General features: G+C 35.4%; 2 protein-coding genes across 4 annotated transcripts in view; one reads left to right on the forward strand and one right to left on the reverse strand.

The window, feature by feature from the left end:
* The window catches only part of LOC125665736 (deleted in lung and esophageal cancer protein 1-like), a 32,218-nt gene extending 27,227 nt beyond the window's left edge, over positions 1-4,991 (reverse strand). For both annotated transcript variants that reach the window (XM_056152439.1, XM_056152438.1), the window contains exons 1-5: positions 4,916-4,991; positions 3,085-3,335; positions 2,650-2,803; positions 2,064-2,174; positions 779-975 (exon numbers count right to left, since the gene is read on the reverse strand). In XM_056152439.1, coding sequence (XP_056008414.1) covers positions 779-975; positions 2,064-2,174; positions 2,650-2,803; positions 3,085-3,303 — 681 coding nt within the window. In that variant the 5' untranslated portion in view covers positions 3,304-3,335; positions 4,916-4,991. The remainder of the gene's footprint in view (positions 1-778; positions 976-2,063; positions 2,175-2,649; positions 2,804-3,084; positions 3,336-4,915) is intronic.
* On the forward strand, positions 4,951-13,906 carry LOC125665737 (dynein regulatory complex subunit 6-like). 2 transcript variants are annotated; one of them, XM_048898543.2, is made up of 5 exons: positions 4,951-5,061; positions 6,989-8,439; positions 9,365-9,411; positions 10,148-10,194; positions 12,934-13,906. In XM_048898543.2, the coding sequence occupies exons 2-5, from the start codon at positions 7,130-7,132 to the stop codon at positions 13,690-13,692; spliced, it is 2,163 nt and encodes a 720-aa protein (XP_048754500.1). In that variant the 5' UTR covers positions 4,951-5,061; positions 6,989-7,129; the 3' UTR covers positions 13,693-13,906. The 2 variants fall into 2 exon arrangements, with proteins under 2 accessions (XP_048754500.1, XP_048754501.1); XM_048898544.2 differs by lacking the exon at positions 4,951-5,061 and adding an exon at positions 5,225-5,324.
* Positions 13,907-18,371: the final 4,465 nt, after the last annotated feature.

Below are 18,371 nucleotides of genomic sequence, written 5' to 3' on the forward strand. Positions count from 1 at the left end.
TTTCAAAAGAATTAGATAGCGATCTAAGTTTATCATATCTTTCACATTTCAAGCATTTTTGGGGTAAAATATGTCATCTAAAAGTTAAAATTTGTGACTATGCAAAATTAAGATGCTTTATATTACAAAATCAATATTTCACTTATTTGTTTGTATACATAAAAAGACTCGAGTCTTTGTTTACGTAACACAGATTTAAGGTTAAAATTTTGCTTTTATTCTTGCATTCAGAAGGTCAAAATTTTGGCTGTCAGCATTAGATGAGTTATATTTTTAATGTTTAACATCGAAAATGAAAAATGTTTTTATCAAAAATCATGAACCAGTCCCTTTAAAAGGGTATACCATATAACGGATATTTTCTGCAGTTGTCCATTATTCATGGATAGGAAAAATTCATAAGATTTGCAATCACAATATATATATATGCACATACAACTGTAGATACATATAGATGATATATATAGATACATATAAATAATGCAACTGCAGAATTTGGAAAAATTCCCAACCCCCAAAAATACCCGTTATACAGTATTTCATGAAGTGCAGTACATGCAATGGAGTCACAGACTTACCGACTTAATGACAGACTTACCGACTCAATGACAGACTTACAGAATTCACGACAGACTTACAGACTTCATGACAGACTTACAGACTCCATGACAGACTTACAGACTTCATGACAAACTTACTGACTCCATGACAGACTTACCGACTCCATGACAGATTTACAGACTCCATGACAGACTTACAGACTTCATGACAGACTTACCGACTCCATGACAGGGGAGGGGGTTTCCTCCTGTAGCAGTCTCCCATCCTCCGCGTCATACAGAGCCAAGTCCGTACTCTGCCTGAGGTAACTAGCGAGGAATAATGGTGTCTCCCCTCTTCTCTCTCCGGTCCCTATCAGATCATTTCTCTGCTGGGAGGACACAGTTTCTCTTGCATAACTTGGAACTAAGGGTTCTACAAATATTGAAAACAATTTTTCATGAAACAGTTGTCCTTTACAAATATTCCTAGAATTTTTTTTTTTACAAATTTCAAGCACAGTGAAATTTGTCTAAACCCACTAAGCAAATGTTATTCAAGGGAGGGGCCATATATGACAAAAAATATATGTACTAGTCTATTGGTAGAAGCTACAAGTATAGCAGTGAATGCTGACCCTGCAGTAAAACTTCAATAAAGGGGGGGGGGGGTCTGGTCCCCCACTATTCTGACAATGAACATTATTTGTTATTTTGTAATGCAAATAAATTGAATTTATTTCAATTTATTATCAATAAAAGACACATTGGGTGACTGACCTTCCCCATTCCCTCCTCCAAAAAAAAATAATGCTAATAATGAGTAAATTTTGCTCCATTTTATTTCATTACTTTTGATTAGTAAAAAAAACAATTTTGGACTAAAATTAAAATCTAACTGAAATCATTTTCAATGCACATGAGCTAAATGTAACACAGGACGAAAATTTCCTGCATACAGTAATTATTAAAAAGGGCAAGTGGTGATACCTGGATGGGAACAGGACCAGTACAATAGTGATCAATACCTGTTCAGAGGGGAGGATAGGAGTGGGGTGCCCATCCCAGCAGTGGGTGAATGATTAACGCAGAGGACATGTCCTGTCTAGCAGTTATAATGTGGAGGACAGGATGAACAGCCCAGACAGGATGAACAACCCAGACAGGATGAACAGCCTAAACAGGATGAACAGCCCAGACAGGATGAACAGCCCAGACATGATGAACAACCCAGACATGATGAGATAAACAACCCAGACAGGATGAACAACCCAGACATGATGAGATGAACAACCCAGACAGGATGAACAACCCAGACATGATGAACAACACAGACATGATGAACAGCCCAGACATGATGAGATGAACAACCCAGACATGATGAACAGCCCAGACAGGATTGAAATCTGTGCAAGAGTGACAAAACGTGGTCATGGGACAAGACGTACATGTACGCTATATGTGTGTGTTAGATATAAATACCTGTGTATGTACGCTATATGTGTGTGTGTTAATTATAAATACCTGTGGGAGGGGTAACACTGGCTGGATCTTGTGTAGAGTAGTCTTCTGGAGTCAGTAACTTGTGTTTCTTTAAAAGCCCAGCATCAAGACAAGAATTGAAATGGGACTTCACTGTAAAAACAATTCAGACTCTTAGTACTTTGTAGAAATTTACCTTGGGTTTATATAATCACTTTTAAATATTTTTTTACTTCTTTGTTGTTTGTATCACAGTTAATCTTGTTATATTTCTTCAGTACATGAACAACATACTCAGAGGCACTGTTACAATTACTAGTAATAAATACTGTCATTTCTGTTTTATTGTTAGTGTTTTCATCAGTAATGACAAGGTGGTCAGTGGTATGACAATGGTTTTTTTTTTTAAAACGTATTTTCGATGACAACCATTGAAATCAGAATACCAATTTTCAGTGTTTTCCAAGTTGTGTAAGATCATGAAATCAAGTGATGAATTATTATTCATAAAAAAAAAAAAATATGGAGCAGCTCTTCATAAAAATACGTATCATCAAAACTCCATTATTATTTTTACAGATCAATGAGATCTGATGGCCACAAAGATTAATAAGTCCATTATTAGTACCAGGAGGAAGACCCAAGTCTGAGTAATTGTCACAACTTTGGGACACTCGGTTGAGCTCCCTTTCATCAGCTGACATAGCCCGAGCTTGAGCTTGCATTATATGTCTCTCTAACTGAGCAGCTTCATCCAGTCTTCTTTGTCTCTCATGAAAAACCTGTAGTAACAAGACAGAAAATTTTCTATTATAAAAATTATGGAACTTGCCCAAATTCGAATACTGTTTCATATATTGTGTTAAAAGCAGGAAATCAACATCGTAATTATGCTTCCAGTATAATAATATATTCAAATTTTCATATACTATATTGTAAAGATTCTTTTCATATTTTGATTTGATTTCCTTCACAAAACAATCTTGTATGGTATAATTTCACTATGTGCCTAAATAAATCAATTTCAAATCTAAGTAGTAGAGAATTTAGAATAGCAAGTTACCTTCTGTAACTGTTCAACATATCGTTCATGGTATTCATCATCTCCACCTTTAGAAACACTCAGATTTTTCACAGTATCGGGGCCAATTGTATCCCTGGTGTAGAGTTGACGAAATGTTTTGGCCAGTATGTGTCGTACGTCCTGGGATTTTCCCGTGGATGGTCGCTGCAAAAACATGGGGGGTTCCCCACCCACTGCCATAGCTACCGGAGGCTTCATCCCACAGAGCTTTTGTTTATGATAGTTTGTATCTGTGTGAACAAAATAGATATCTATGAGTTGTATACTAAAAGTGTTCTAATAAATCTTCTTTTATTTCATCTTTGATATCTATTCAGTGAAAATTCTGTAAAACCTAGACTACAGCTCATCATGAGTAAAACACGTAAAAGAATTCCACTTTTACAAGTTTATATATATCATTACCAATTGTTGCCCTATAATATTAATGATCAACAAGCATATAATTTACAAATCATATCAGATAAATATTCACAATTTCAAACTAGTTTGTCAGAATTTTAGGTAAATACATCATCGGAAACCCATGTTTGATTACGCGAATCATTCCTCTCTCCATCACCCGTGGGTCCAATCATTCCTACTCGCTCGTTCTCATGAATAAATATTTAGAAATATTGTCCAATCAAAGTAATCGTTATAGTAACAGAACTCTTCTGTTTTTAAAGTTAGTATTAACTTAACTTTGCTATCATAACAATTGTATACCGAAATTGGACTGAAAGCATCTTGTTGATTGGACAAATTCACTCTGGGTGTTCCATGGGCACCCATGCAATCAAATTGCCTCATTACTTTTTCATGAGAAAGAGCGAGTAGGAATGAATGGACCCACGGGTGATGGAGTGAGGAACAATTTAAAGCATAATTAACCGTGGGTTTCCGACAATGAGGTAAATATAACAGCTAGGTTAAGAAATATTCTAAAAGTGCACAGTAAAACTTAGAATTTCAGGAAGAGACAATAAAAGAAAATATACCTCAAAACTTCTATACTAACTAATTAAGCTAACTATATGTTTATATGCTAAGTGTAGGTCCATACGTTTTATTTAGAACTCATTAACTTGTACAATGTATGTTCATTCATATTTTAAGTGTATACATCTAATATGTGGCTAATTATATTCAGCATTTTATATCTGTTGTAATATGTAATCTGATAAAAAAAATTCTCAATTCTTTATCACTCAATGAATCATCCATCATATTTTCAATTTCACCACACACTTTTTTGTATTAAATAAATTTATCATCCATAATTTGATTTTTGATCATTAATCTTTCAATAAATCCTGTGGATCACTTACAACCATACATGTTGACATGAGTTAATTGATTATTCCTGATCATGCTGATCACATATTTATCTTAGTTCAAGGGCTGGAACGAAAATAATCGCTTCTGGTAGTCTGTTCCAGATGTGGTGACAACTGCACTTTACCGATACGTCCAAATTACATGGAAAGAGCGTGTGCTCCTTCAATAATTAATTAGCTTATTAATTATTATCGAACTAAGACTAGGATGGGAGAAAATTATCCAGACAATGTTACAGTTTACACAACACAGACAGTAGTATTACAGTTCAACAAATCATGAAGAACTGGGCTATAAGTGCTTCCTTCCGTGCCAATGAAAACAGATACACATTAAAGGCAATTCGAACTAGATTCTACGTACCTTAAATCAAAATTTTCGCCTCTTACGAATACACCCTTTTCTAACTGCTTTATTGTTACAGGTGTGCAATTACTAGTATATTGGCTTGCATGTGAATGCTAACAGGCATTCACAAAATATTGTTTACCTTTCTTTTCTTTTTTCCCCCACTGCAAGTGCTTGTCCGATACTTGCTTGTTGCTAATGGACCGTTGTTACCTCTAATGATAAAAGAGTTCCTACCTCGGATGTATGATGTCTGCAGAATTAACTTTTCGACAGAGCGTACTATCGGTATTTACAATCAACGTTATTGGCATGAAGTTTGATGATAGATTTACGATGTAACCAAAAGATTCAAAAATTGATTGAATGGCATTGTAACTGTTTTCATAATTCATGTTTTCTTCTCCAAAGTGAATCAAGGGAGATCACTCTATATATCGATTGTACTGTTATCATTATTATAATTTAGTGATAATATTCTGTTCGCCATAACTCTTGCACAATTGATTATAAATTGAACATGGACGTAATCTATGTAGATGGTGTATAAGGTATGCTAGCCATGATTCAACCATTTATATCAACTAATTTACTACACTGAAACACTGACAGAGAGAAAAAGAGAGAGATCTGTAAACAATATTATATTATTTTCTTTATCTTTTTAAAAAGAAAGTAGTCCCCTTAAATTGCATCGTCACAAACCACGGTACACACACGCTCCCTGATGATGGAGAGAATCGATTAGAAGCACCCTTGGGTAACCGACGATGCTTAAATTGATTCTATGAGTAAACCATTAATGTGTGATATTATACGGGTACTTTTTTTTTTTTTTTTTTTTTTTTTTTGGATGTTGTGGATGTGACTCATACAAAGTACAGCGTGAAAGTAAAATCCTGAGAATTGCAAAATGTGAGCGATCGATTCAGAATACTCTAAGTGAATGTCAGACTGCATATATTTATATATGAAAATCTTTCGTCAAGGTTTCATGAACAGAAAAAAAGAATTAGGTCATGCAATTGTCTCGTCTAGTATGTTAAATTACTATTAAAGAAAGTCAGCTCCTCAGCTTTTGCACAGGATGCTATAACTTTGTAAGTAAAGGCCAGGGTTAATACTGATTTCATTGGTCCAAACATAATATACATTTTATCCAGTTGAAAAATTTTTGTGTCAATTCAAATTTTGAAAGAGTATGCGGGGACTTTTATAACATTTTGTGGCAGAAGGATAATTGTTCAATATAACATGTTCTAAATCTACATGATTTTAACAGTTTCCGTTTTATCCAGTATGTTGTCATGTTTTATAACCCCTACATGTATATGTGTATTTCAGTTTTATAAATTATGATACAAGTAGCTGAGATTTGGAACTAATTCAATTGTTGTAAAGTTTAAATTAATTTACTCGAAATTTTGTATAAAAAATTTAATTTTGGCCAATGGTTAAAATTTTTTATCTTTAACCCCACTTTTCAAAGTTCCATTCTAAATTTTAAGACAAGACTTAAATTTGTAATTTATGTACAATTTTAGAAATTGACCTTGCTTCTAATATTTTCTTTGATACTCTCAAATTCTATATAATGATTTTTTCCATATTTCAAGTGCAAAAAGGTCATTTATTCCAATAGTATTCATTAAACTTTTATATGTTATTGTATTGTTAGAAGACATGATTATAAATGTATCCATTTTATGTAATGATTGATTTGTGTAGCTTATGTTGTGTTCACACCAACGGACAAATCAAGTTTTAAAATAATAAATCTCGAGTTAAGTGCAAAAAGGTCAAGTTTAAAACACTGTATCTCAATAACAAGCACTATGACCCCAGTTTTTCTTTTTAATTTCCTAATTCCCCTTCATTGATGTAGAAACCAAAAGTACACTTTCAGAAAAATTGACAATTCTAACTAAGGTGTCAACATGACTTAAATGATTTTTTTTTTTTTAATCGATAAGTGCTCAGATTTCCAGAAAATAGAATGACTATTGATAAAAATAATTAAAATCAGTGGTGCAAAAACTGATTTGTCGGACTTGAAGACGAACCATAATCTAAAACTGAAAGCAAAATGGTATCTACATGTATAGATTTACTTAATGTCATGTCACCATATTACTATATATTATGTAACTTAGTACTACACTGTAGTTACAATATGGCATTAGATTTAGTGACATTTTTTTAAAAATACTTTCAGGTAGTCTTATGGCAGCAGAATCAGAGAAGATTATGACTATATATTTCAAATAACCTCAGCACCTATGTAAATACACATAGGTAAATGTTACCTGGTGCTAGATGTACATAGTAAGGTAGGAGAGAGAGATTGCTGATCGCCATGGAGATAGTGGACCTCCCGGAGGAGATGCTGTTGCTGATCTTCTCCTACATCCCTCTATACAACTTGTTCTTCTCTGTACAGAGAACCTGTCAAACCTGGAGTGAGCTTTGTTTTCACCACCGCTTGTGGACCACTGTCCACTACAGCCAGCAGATTGATGAAAAACTCTCAAAGGAAGAACTACTCGCAGTTTTGAGACACGTTTCCAAGGGACTTCAGCATCTAGTATTTGAGAAGGCATTTCAACACAGGGAAAGGAATTTCAATTTCCATAAGATCCTGCAATGTATTTTACATGAAGACTTAGATATGAGAAATATTTCTTCATTGAAAATTCCATTTATCCCTAAAGTGTATGTAGAACCATTGATAGAAAAGTGTTCAAACTTGTCCTCTATTGAGGTCAGTTATGGCTATGCTTATTATAATGATGGTGACTTCTTTGTAAACATGAAAAAACTTCCTCATCTGAAAACGTTCAAAATAACAGAAAGTTGCAAGTCAGCAGAACCAATTGCAGAAGCTGCTTTTCACCCTCCGACATTTAACACGTTCCTCTCGGACATGTTCAGCACCCTGTTAGAGTTGGAAACTGTTCACATTGCCAGCGTTAACAAATTAATGGATTCAACATTGTGTGCTCTTCTGAAAAACTGCAGAAAGATCAAGGAACTTGCATTGTATGGGTGTGACAGTATATCCAATGCTGGATTTAAGTCTCTGCCAGAGAAATCCGGGATTGTCTCCCTTCACCTGAATTCTACAAGTGTTAATGACAAAGGAATGGAACACATCTGCCGGTGCTGTCCCAGTTTATGTAGAGTGTCCTTTGCAGGCTGTATGTATGTCACAGATGTATCTATCAAGCATTTATGTTTACATTGCCCAAACCTGGAATATTTGTGTGTGTCTGATCCAGAGATTTTCTATCACAAGTCTAATATCACAGATGGGGGCCTGGACTATCTGTCTCACAGCTCCGGGGCCCTGCGATCACTTACGATGTGCAATAGTGCTCAGATTACAGACTTAGGTCTGGATCAGTTAGCACGGAGTTGTAGTAATCTCACTCATCTAGATGTATCTGGCTGTCTCTCCGTCACGGACAGCACACTACAAGTACTAGCACAGCACTGTGCTTTCCTTCAATCAGTGAACTTTTGTGAATGTGTACACCTGACTGGCAGAGGGATCAACCCTCTCGTTGTCTCCTGCAGATGGCTGCAATCCCTCACTACGGCAAATTGTCCATTTGTGGCAGGTCTGAAGTTTGAAGCCTTTGATGAAGTGGAAACTCCTTTTGACAGGTACCAGTAGCACGGCCATTACGGTAACCAGGGTTACTGTAATACATTGTTATAGTGTCAGGGTTGTGATCAAGATCGTAGCAGCTAACCTATGGGCTAGTATGGTGGCTGATTTGTGCCATTTTACAATTTATTCTCTTTTTGTTATTTTGAGACTAAAAGTAGCTAATAGCATTGTAATTTTTTTTTTTTGTTTCAGGATGAAAAGTTACTAAACATCTTTTTTGTTGTCTTTACACTTTGAAATAACAAAAAGACAATTACGTATAAAATGGCACAAATCAGCCACCATACTAGCCCATAGGTTAGCTGCTGCCATCTTGAATATAGCCCTGGTAAAAGGTAAAAAAGTCCTTATACATGCATTGTAATTTTGATTTTGTAAATCACTAATAAGACTTTACAAGACTAACGCGTAATTTGTAAATATTATTATAACGATGGCTAATTAATGCCTTCTGATGAACTTCCAAAAAATCTTTTTGTTTTGAAAAGCTCAGTTCAAAAATTTAATTTTATTGATACGAACACTGAATATTAATTTATTCTATGATAATGGTTGATTGTTCTTCGTACTAAATCCAATCAATAGATATGCTTGCCAAGTTTAAGTTGAATTGGTAGAGTTTCTTACCTGAACCCTGTAAACTCTTATTGTCTAGATGCAGACAGTTGGGTCATTTATGTGGGCCATTTAAAAACATATGAACAATTTCAAGGAAAATACCATGAGACTCGGTATAATATTCATTTATGATAGTACAATTTTATGCACACAAAAAAATCATACATCATATGCTATTTAAAAGTAACTTTACAATCAATTTCTGCAAGGGCATTTTAGGGTATCAGCTATACTGAAATGAAAATAACAATGACATATTTAAAGGATGATTTAAACTTGATTTCTTATTTTTATTTTCAGGTATTTCCAAGATGAGGAAATATCAGACTGCACTGCAACATCTTCTGGTATCTATAATTCCATCCTCATATTTTAAAAGGGCTGTTGCATGCATGTGAAAGCTATTAAAATGGATATAAATTGAAATGAAAATCCAGTGAGACAAAAATAATATGATTGAAAATCTGCATAATTTATTTCAGTTAAACTTTACTGTAACTCGTATGCTCTCTAGTTGCTCTGACTCATGAGCCAGAATATGAAACAAGTTTTCCTGATCAAGTTTAGTTAGTGTACTGTACTGTAAACCAACTTTTATTGGTGTGCGAGAAAATTTCGCGAGATTCGCAAGAACCTCATCGTTGTGAATATTTTTCATACGAACCAGTCTTTGAATGTCTGTCATATGCTCAAAAAAGGCTCGATCGCAAAAATTACTTGCCACGAACCAGTTTACTACAGGTGAATCGTGAAATAAAGGACACTGTAGCTGTGAATAAAAGTTGGTTTACAGTATATGGTGGGACACCAGATGATGCTACAATAAAGTTAATTATAACAATGTCAGATTCTATCCAAGACCTATAACTGTGCAAAAGTTTCAATTTGCTGAAAATTTAAATGCATAGCATTACAAGATTCATCATTTCAACAACAAAAACATGCTAACTCGGGTGAGGTCTTTGTCCCGTGAGCCTTTAGCGGGTGTTTTTGTTATACATTTGTGCAATGGTACATGTAGCTACTGTCTTCGATATGAACTAACTTATTTCCAGATTTTTACAGAGTTTTTGTAATTTACAGATATCAAAAGGAACAGAGTAGAAGAAACTCCGACAGACAAACTCCAAGTAAGGATCAAAATTCATTGAAGAGAAACTTGACTATCGGAGTTCTGTAGGAAAATACTAAGGCTTTTATAGAAAATGAAATATTTGTAAGCATGTGGTGTTTGAGTCAACTCCCATAATGAGGTACTCCTTGGTATCATACCCCTCCTGCCGATTGTCCTCCTCACCACCAGGTCTGCAACTGAATATTGTATAACCGGCAGTGTATGTTAATTGCTTAATTATGCCCCCAAGATCGATAGGGGGGCATATTGTTTTTGTCCTGTCTGTCATTCTGTAATTCTGTCTGAAACTTTAACCTTGCTAATAACTTTTGAACAGTAAGTGATAGAGCTTTGATATTTCACATGAGTATTCCTTGTGACAAGACCTTTCCGTGGGTACCAACATTTTTGACCCCGTGACCTTGACCTTGGAGTTTGACCTACTTTTTGAAAACTTTAACCTTGCTAATAACTTTTGAACAGTAAGAGATAGAGCTTTGATATTTCACATGAGTATTCCTTGTTACAAGATCTTTCTGTTGGTATTGAACCTTTTGACCTTGACATTTGACCTACTTAAAAAATTTTTTTTACATAGGTCATAATTTCTAAATGGTAAATATTAGAGCTTTCATATTGTACATGAGCATTTCTTTTGACAAGATCTTTCTACTGGTACCAAGATATTTGCCCTTGTGACCTTGGCCATCTTCGGAATTAGCCATTATCGGGAGCATTTGTGTTTCACAAACACATCTTGTTGTTAAATGAAATCATTGCCATACACATAAAACTTTTAGTACCTGGTAATGTCGATGGAACACACACATTGTTTGTGGAGATATAAGACTGCGGATATGAAAGCAGGCACTGCATGTCTTTCATTGAGTTTAAGATTTGTTAATAAAGTTATTTATTATATAGCTAATAAATAGTCTATTATAAAATCTGCGTAAAATTTAGAGAATGTTAACGTTCAATATCCTGAGAATTTATTGAACGCTGACTTTGCATTGTGTATATTGTGTGCGCCCGAAATATTCCGAGTATGAGCCGGTATTTGATATTTACTTAAACAAAATGTTTTACCGTACATAAATTATGATGTCCTCATTCACAAAATCAGTTTGCTCCATGCATCATTGACAGGTTCAATATTGAACAGTTAAGAAATGCATGCTGATATTGCACACTTTCACCTTACATGTAGATGCCAATATTGATGAATTCTCGTTTATTTTGAGTGAAAAGGGATATAATTTAACAACTAAATACTATAGCTATATAATGAAAGGTTTATTGAACTTATATTGGTGAATATTGGCACTCGTTGGCTGTCAAAATGCACTCGCAAGCTCGTGCATTTTGACAGCCAACTCGTGCCAATATTCACCAATATAAGCTCAATAACTTAGTATGATAAAGTAAAATTTTAGCCAAACGATGATGGCAAAAGAATATACTGTAAGTAGCTTTAATTTCGCTGTGCTAAAAGTTCGCGGTTTTTCATATTGATCCAATTGCGGTGGTTTTATTTTTGCGGAATTCAAATTTTAATTTTGATTACTGGTAACTGTTCAAAACATATTGTGTCACACTTGCAAAATGATTGTGGTTGTTTTAATTTCGCGGAAAAATCCCCAACCACGAACATAACGAAATTAAAACCACCGCAATCATTTCCCCATTTACAGTATGAAGTTTATTGAATTATTGATATTTTAAACGTGCATGGATATAGGGGTGGGGGTGTTGTATTGGAAGAATAAGTGACCTTTGATCTTGATCTTATGTTTAAACAACTTTTGAAGGTTTAATGGGTAAATTCCTCATTGATAAGCCTATATGTCGTGATCCTAGTTTGTGACCAAGAAACTCCACAGATATCTAGTAAAGCACAATGCTTATGCATGTACATTTTGTTTTACATACTTTAGATATTCAGAATTAAAGCTTATTAGATGGTGCTGTATATAGTACCCTCCCTTGTTGGAAGTCGTGGACAAGTCAACTTTGAGGCCTCCGATTCTATAATAACCGACTATTTATCATGTGTGTATCAACTTGTTTGTAAAGTAATTTACTTTAGATTAATTAAGGTTTGTAAATATATTTCAAAATACACAGAATCTGATAATCAAATTAATTTCCATGTGTAATACATGTAACTATAAATATCATAATGCAGACTTATAATTGATCAAGTTTAAGAAATATGGGGCTTGAATTTGATAAGCTACAGGGCAGTAGCAGGAACCCTTCCATATCGTCCCTGGCCCCAGTTGCAAGGGCTACGATGTGAATTAGACTTGCTGAATCTACATTATGAAAATTCTTCTTACAAAATTTTGAAAATCTGTTGCATTGCTGTTCTTGAAAAAGCAGAACTTTAAAGGTTTTCTCCTGTTTTCTATGTAAAACTGTAAATCCTTAGTATTATCACCCTAATCTCATAGATTTCTTTCCATTGAATGCTAACCTGTTATGTATGGGGGGAAATAGGAAGAGACTCCCCATTTTTTCCCTAAAGGTACACAACTCTGTTGCTCTCTTTAGTCCTCACAGAAAGCAACAGTCCTGTTGATAGATTTGGGCTACAGTAGTGGTCAAATTTAAATAATGTGCGAATATGTTTGCTCTATCAAAGATCTTGTACTGTAGAGAATGATAATTTCTAATAGAAAAATACCTCATTATCCTCTGCAGGTCAACTCTATCACTGGTTTTATAGGTAACAACAATACTGTCATTTCAGAAAAGCCAAGAGGATTACAGGTACAGTGACCTTGAACAATGTGGACGATCAGATGATCCAGATGATATCTCTAGGAGTAGTGTAAAAATAACCCATCAGCTGATGCATGTTCCAGAATGCACTGAAAATCCACATCATTGTGATGTCACAAAACAGGAAGTTGAAAAGCCACAACCAGAAATGAACCAGGGCAGGACCAACTTTTTGAATGCGTTGAAGTGTCCATCAATACCGAAGCCAAAGGTGCACTCAGAACTGCGATTTCTGAACATTGGTTTGTGTTCAAAAGTTACAGATAACTGTCTCAAGCAGATTGCAACATACTGCCCAGATCTGAGGGAACTTGACATAAATGGTTGCTTTAATACCACAGACCTGGGAATATATTACATTGTTAAAAGCTGCCAAAGACTAGAACTCTTGAACATCAGCAGTGGTTCAATGATACAGAAAATGTGTTTAACAGACCAGTCCCTGCATTCAATAGCTACACACTGCAAGTGTCTGCGTAGACTTCACACAGAAAAGAACCCGTTGATGTCCCTAGACGGCTACAAGAATCTGTTTGACAACTGCCCTCTGCCTTGCACTGTGTCTCTGACCACGAAGTCTCCTGAACTGTTGAAGACCGACCTTCTGACAATAGACTACACTAATGAATCAAAAAGGGTCAATGTGTTTAGTAAGGGCTGTTACAAGGGCAATATTCACCAACTAGATGTACTTCTCTACAACTCAGATGGAAATATCCTGGAGTAACTTTGTACATGAAATATAAATTATGCATGTACTTGATGACCTGTATTATCAATGCCAGAATTTTTTAGTCATTTTCTACAAACTTCTCTGTTGTGAACATGACAAGCAAGTTTGCATGTTCCAGTTATAAACTTTCACAAAACCTTGTATTCTAGATATTTATTTCAAAAACTGTGCAATGCTTTGTGTTTAATAAATTTTATGTTTACCGGTATTCTTTTGTTGCAGCTTTAAGGCAGCTTACTACATCTTGAAAAGATTTTCTCAAATTAGCATGAAATGATCTATTAAAGTATGAAAGATATGATATATAAGTAATATTTGGTTTCAGTTCTTTTCAAATCTTGGTTTCAATTCTTTTCATATCTTACTTTTATTTCAGCCAAATTTAATATGCAATCAAAATTGGCTAGTATAAAGGAAAGACTAAAGGTTATGGACAAAACAATTTCCGTTTCTCTTTGATATTGAAATTACAAATAATTACAAGAAGCTTTTTCAAAGTGAAAAAAAAATCATATACTAGTACAGTGGAACCCCGTTATTACGTTTTCCATTTTGTCACGATAAAATAACGTAATAACGGGGGCAACGTAATAAACGTTCCCAGTGAAATCCATTAAAAATATCATTTGGAAATTGTATATCGTCCGTTGGTACTCCGTGAAGGGGTGTGTGAATATATGTTTACTGTTTCTTTGTTTAAAAGACTATGATACTTTGTTTTATTTACATCTTATCTTTAATGTCCGTAATTCTTCATGTTCTTATCCCTTTTCTTTATTTCTGGTGTAGGATTCATAAGGATGTTTTGATAAACGTTGCTTTTCTGCATTCGTTTGGACCGCCATTTTGTTCAACTTTAAAACAATGCGTTCATGTAAATTTCTCTCAATAACTCGTTCCGGTTCGTATTCAACATTCGTATTAAAAAAAATAACAAAACATCGTGTTTATTAAGTTCGCGAATTACACAATACACAACGCAATAAAAAAAAATCCCATCCAAAAAACAACAAAACTATAGACACAAAACGCACACGATACCCAACACTTACACACTTTTCTCACCAACGATAAACACGGAGAACAATTTAAGCACAATCCACATAAAAAAAAATATAATGATGCACGAAGATTTCATTTACAACGCTAAATGATGGCACTAAAATCACGTGCGCATCAGGGGATTTTAGAATATTCACAGAGGTAAATCGGCCGATAACACAAGACAGTTTGGTCGGTGTATGTATGGACGAGATTTACGAACACCAAAGCTGCATGTCGAAACAACGGACAATTTTTTAATTGAACACTTCCTTTAGTCACCTATGTCCAAGAAGTTACCCAAGCGGTTTTAACATTGCTACGATAAATCTTGTCTTTCATGTTTGGTACCAAAGCTGTCCGTAAATAGAGTTTTAATAGCGAAGGTAATCACACAATGCTGAACACGCAGGTAGTTGAGAAATTATTTCTTTGATTATCAAAATATGAAAAATGAAGTAACTTTCATAGAGTACAATTTCTAAATAAACATTATTTAATTGTTTATCACTGGCTTCGATACGGGGTATTCACCTGTATTGATGTCGCAAGATCTATCGAAGCGTGATCAGTCAAGCGTCTCTAATCCCCAAACAGATCAGGAAATTTACGTGGTGACTGCCTCAGGCAGTCAAGGTGTGAATGGCTTATTATTTTGAGAATCACTATTGAATAATTAGGGGTTTATTACGTTTTCGTCGGAATTTTTACAACGTAATACCGAGTCCCGGCATCTTAGGACAACGTAATAACGAGGTCTATTTTATATAGGTTTGTTAAGAAATGGTTTTGTGCTTTGAAATTCCAACGTAATATGCGGACTAACGTATTAAAGGGGGAACGTAATAACGGGGTTCCACTGTAATACAGTCTGATTAAAACCAGCCCCCTTTCTCCTATTCGACGACGATAGGAGAAGGGGGGCTGGTTTTAATCAGACTGACGATAGGAGAAGGGGGGTTGGTTTTAATCAGACTGCTAGTAATATACATGTAAAGTAATTAAGGGATTGTATCACTCTTTCGATGGTGAAATCATACTTCATAAGGTGTTTTAACAAACCAATAAATAAAATTTTGGCGTAATAAGCTACCTTAAATGCAGATTTTAAATATAAATGGTCATTTAATTGTGGAAAATATCCCAAGTACTGCAAGCCAGGCTTTTATGATGACATTCCACTGTTCACTGCAAAAGTCAAAATGAATAGTAGCAAAGTTGACTTCCTCTTCATTGCTTGAGTTTCTTAATCAACTCAAAATTTTGATAAGTCTTTTTGATTTTGGTATCTTAAGATTCATCTAGCACAGATGTTTAAAAAAAACCACAGGTTTATAAAAAAAAAAATCAAATGCAAACATATACTGAAGTATTATTTTTGAAGCAGACACCAGCAAATGTATCAAGCACATTATTATATATTGTATCAAGATCCAGAGGTTGCATTATAAAAAAAACCAAAAAACAAAAAAACCAACATTAATGTAACAAAAAACCACCGATTTTTATGATCAATTTTGTTTGTTCACGTGATTTTTTATTATGATTTACGGTACTGTAAATCCTATAGCAATTACTAATAGATTTTTTAAAATTCGATACAAAATACAGCAATTGTACATGGAAAGGTGAAGATGACGAACAGTGATCAATCTCATAACTCCTATAAGGAATACTAAATTAAGAGTTGGGCAAATATCGACCCCTGGATATACCAGAGGTTGGATCAAGTGCCTAGGAGGAGTAAGCATCCCCTGTCGACCGATTACACCCGCCGTGAGACATCTTTTTACCCAATGGCAGATTGTATTGGCAAACTAGATCATTATACCGACAATAGAATTTATGAAATGCTGACTTTAAACGAGACTGTTGAAACCCCTACAAAATCAACTTGTTTGTCCGTAGCCTGCCTTGATTTAAAAACTGATCATACGCAGAACAAGCTCTTGCGCATTGAATCAGTTGAGAGACATAAACACCATATGCATGGACTATTGCTACATGAATATGGGATGTTGACTATGAAGAAGCTGAAATCATCTCATTTGCCATAAATTTGAGTGGTCATTTTGTCATTAACACCAGTCTATGTTCAATAAAATATCCAAACTGGAAAATATATCAATGTTTATTGCACAAGGAATTCAAGGTTTGGCAATCAAAACCATTGCAATAATTGAAAGAAAGAAAATGATTAGTAAGATCTGTGTCCATGTGTTGTGTATAAAACAATTCAATGATTTCATTTTTGACAACTACATAATGTATAAAGAATGGAACATTGCGTCAATGTAAAACAAGTTTTTAAAGGAATAGAAAGAATCACAGAGTTGCTGGTGAACATTTCGACACCCCTTGCTTGTCGTAAAAAGAGACTAAATGGGGCGGTCCTTCGGATGAGACCGCAAAAACCGAGGTGCCGTGTCACAGCAGGTGTGGAATGATGAAGATTCCTCCATGTTCAAAGACCGAAAGCGCCGAGCATAGGCCTAAATTTTGCAGCCCTTCACCGGCAATGGTGACGTCTCCATATGAGTGATATTCTCCAGAGGATCGTTAAACAATATATACTAGCGGAAAAAAGAAACTGCGTTATAAAATTTAGTACAATTTTTCTATATTTATTGTTTATAAAATCTAAACAATCGATAAAGGTGATGTTTTTGAACAATATCGGATAGTACCCGACTCAGATGCACGGACTTTTTCATGGTTAGTGAACATATGTTGTTTATTGAAGTGTTCGTACGCACGAGTTTTACTGGCCAATACTGTTTGAAGTAAGACGTGTAAAAGGTTTGTTTGGACACTTCGTTAAGGAAAGCACTTTAGTTTTGACCAAATTTACCCTTCTGTTATGCCACGACTCAGCGAAAACCAACGTAATCGTGCTGTTGGGACGCTTCAAGCTGGAATGGCACACAATATCGTAGCAAGACACTTTGGAGTTCATCGGAACACCATCCAGTCATTATGGAGACGTTTCCAACAATCTGGTAACACTCGGGATCGACCACGTTCTGGGCGTCCTCGTGTGACATCACGTCGACAGGACAACCACATTAGACTTGTGCACCTGAGAAATCGTTTCCAGACAGCAAGTTTGACTGCTCGTAGCATTCCTGGAGTTTGACAAATCAGTCCAAGAACTGTGCGTAATCGTCTGCGCGAGCACAGCATCAGACCAAGACGTCCAGCGGTGCGCCCAATACTGCTTCAACCTCATCGTATCGCTGGACTAGCGTGGTGCAGAGACATCTGCGATTCAGAATACAGGACTGGGCCAATATTCTGTTCACTGATGAATCCAGATTTCATTTGGATAGCAGTGACGGCCGTTGTAGAGTGTATCGTCGCGTTGGGGAGCGGTACCAGGACGCTTGTGTTGTGCAACGTCGACAATTCGGTGGAGGTAGCGTTATGGTGTGGGGTGGAATAAAAGCACGTGGAAGGACTCTTCTACAAATTGTCAATGGAAATCTCACCGGCGTACGCTATCGAGACGAAATTATTCAGCGCCATGTGATACCCTTCATACAGAGACAGCAAAATCACACCACTCTGCAGCAAGACAACGCAAGGCCACGTGTTGCACGTGTAGTCAGGGACTTTTTTGTTCAACAGAATGT

The sequence above is a fragment of the Ostrea edulis genome, chromosome 10 (genome assembly GCF_947568905.1).
Source record: "Ostrea edulis chromosome 10, xbOstEdul1.1, whole genome shotgun sequence".
NCBI classification, from domain to species: domain Eukaryota; kingdom Metazoa; phylum Mollusca; class Bivalvia; order Ostreida; family Ostreidae; genus Ostrea; species Ostrea edulis.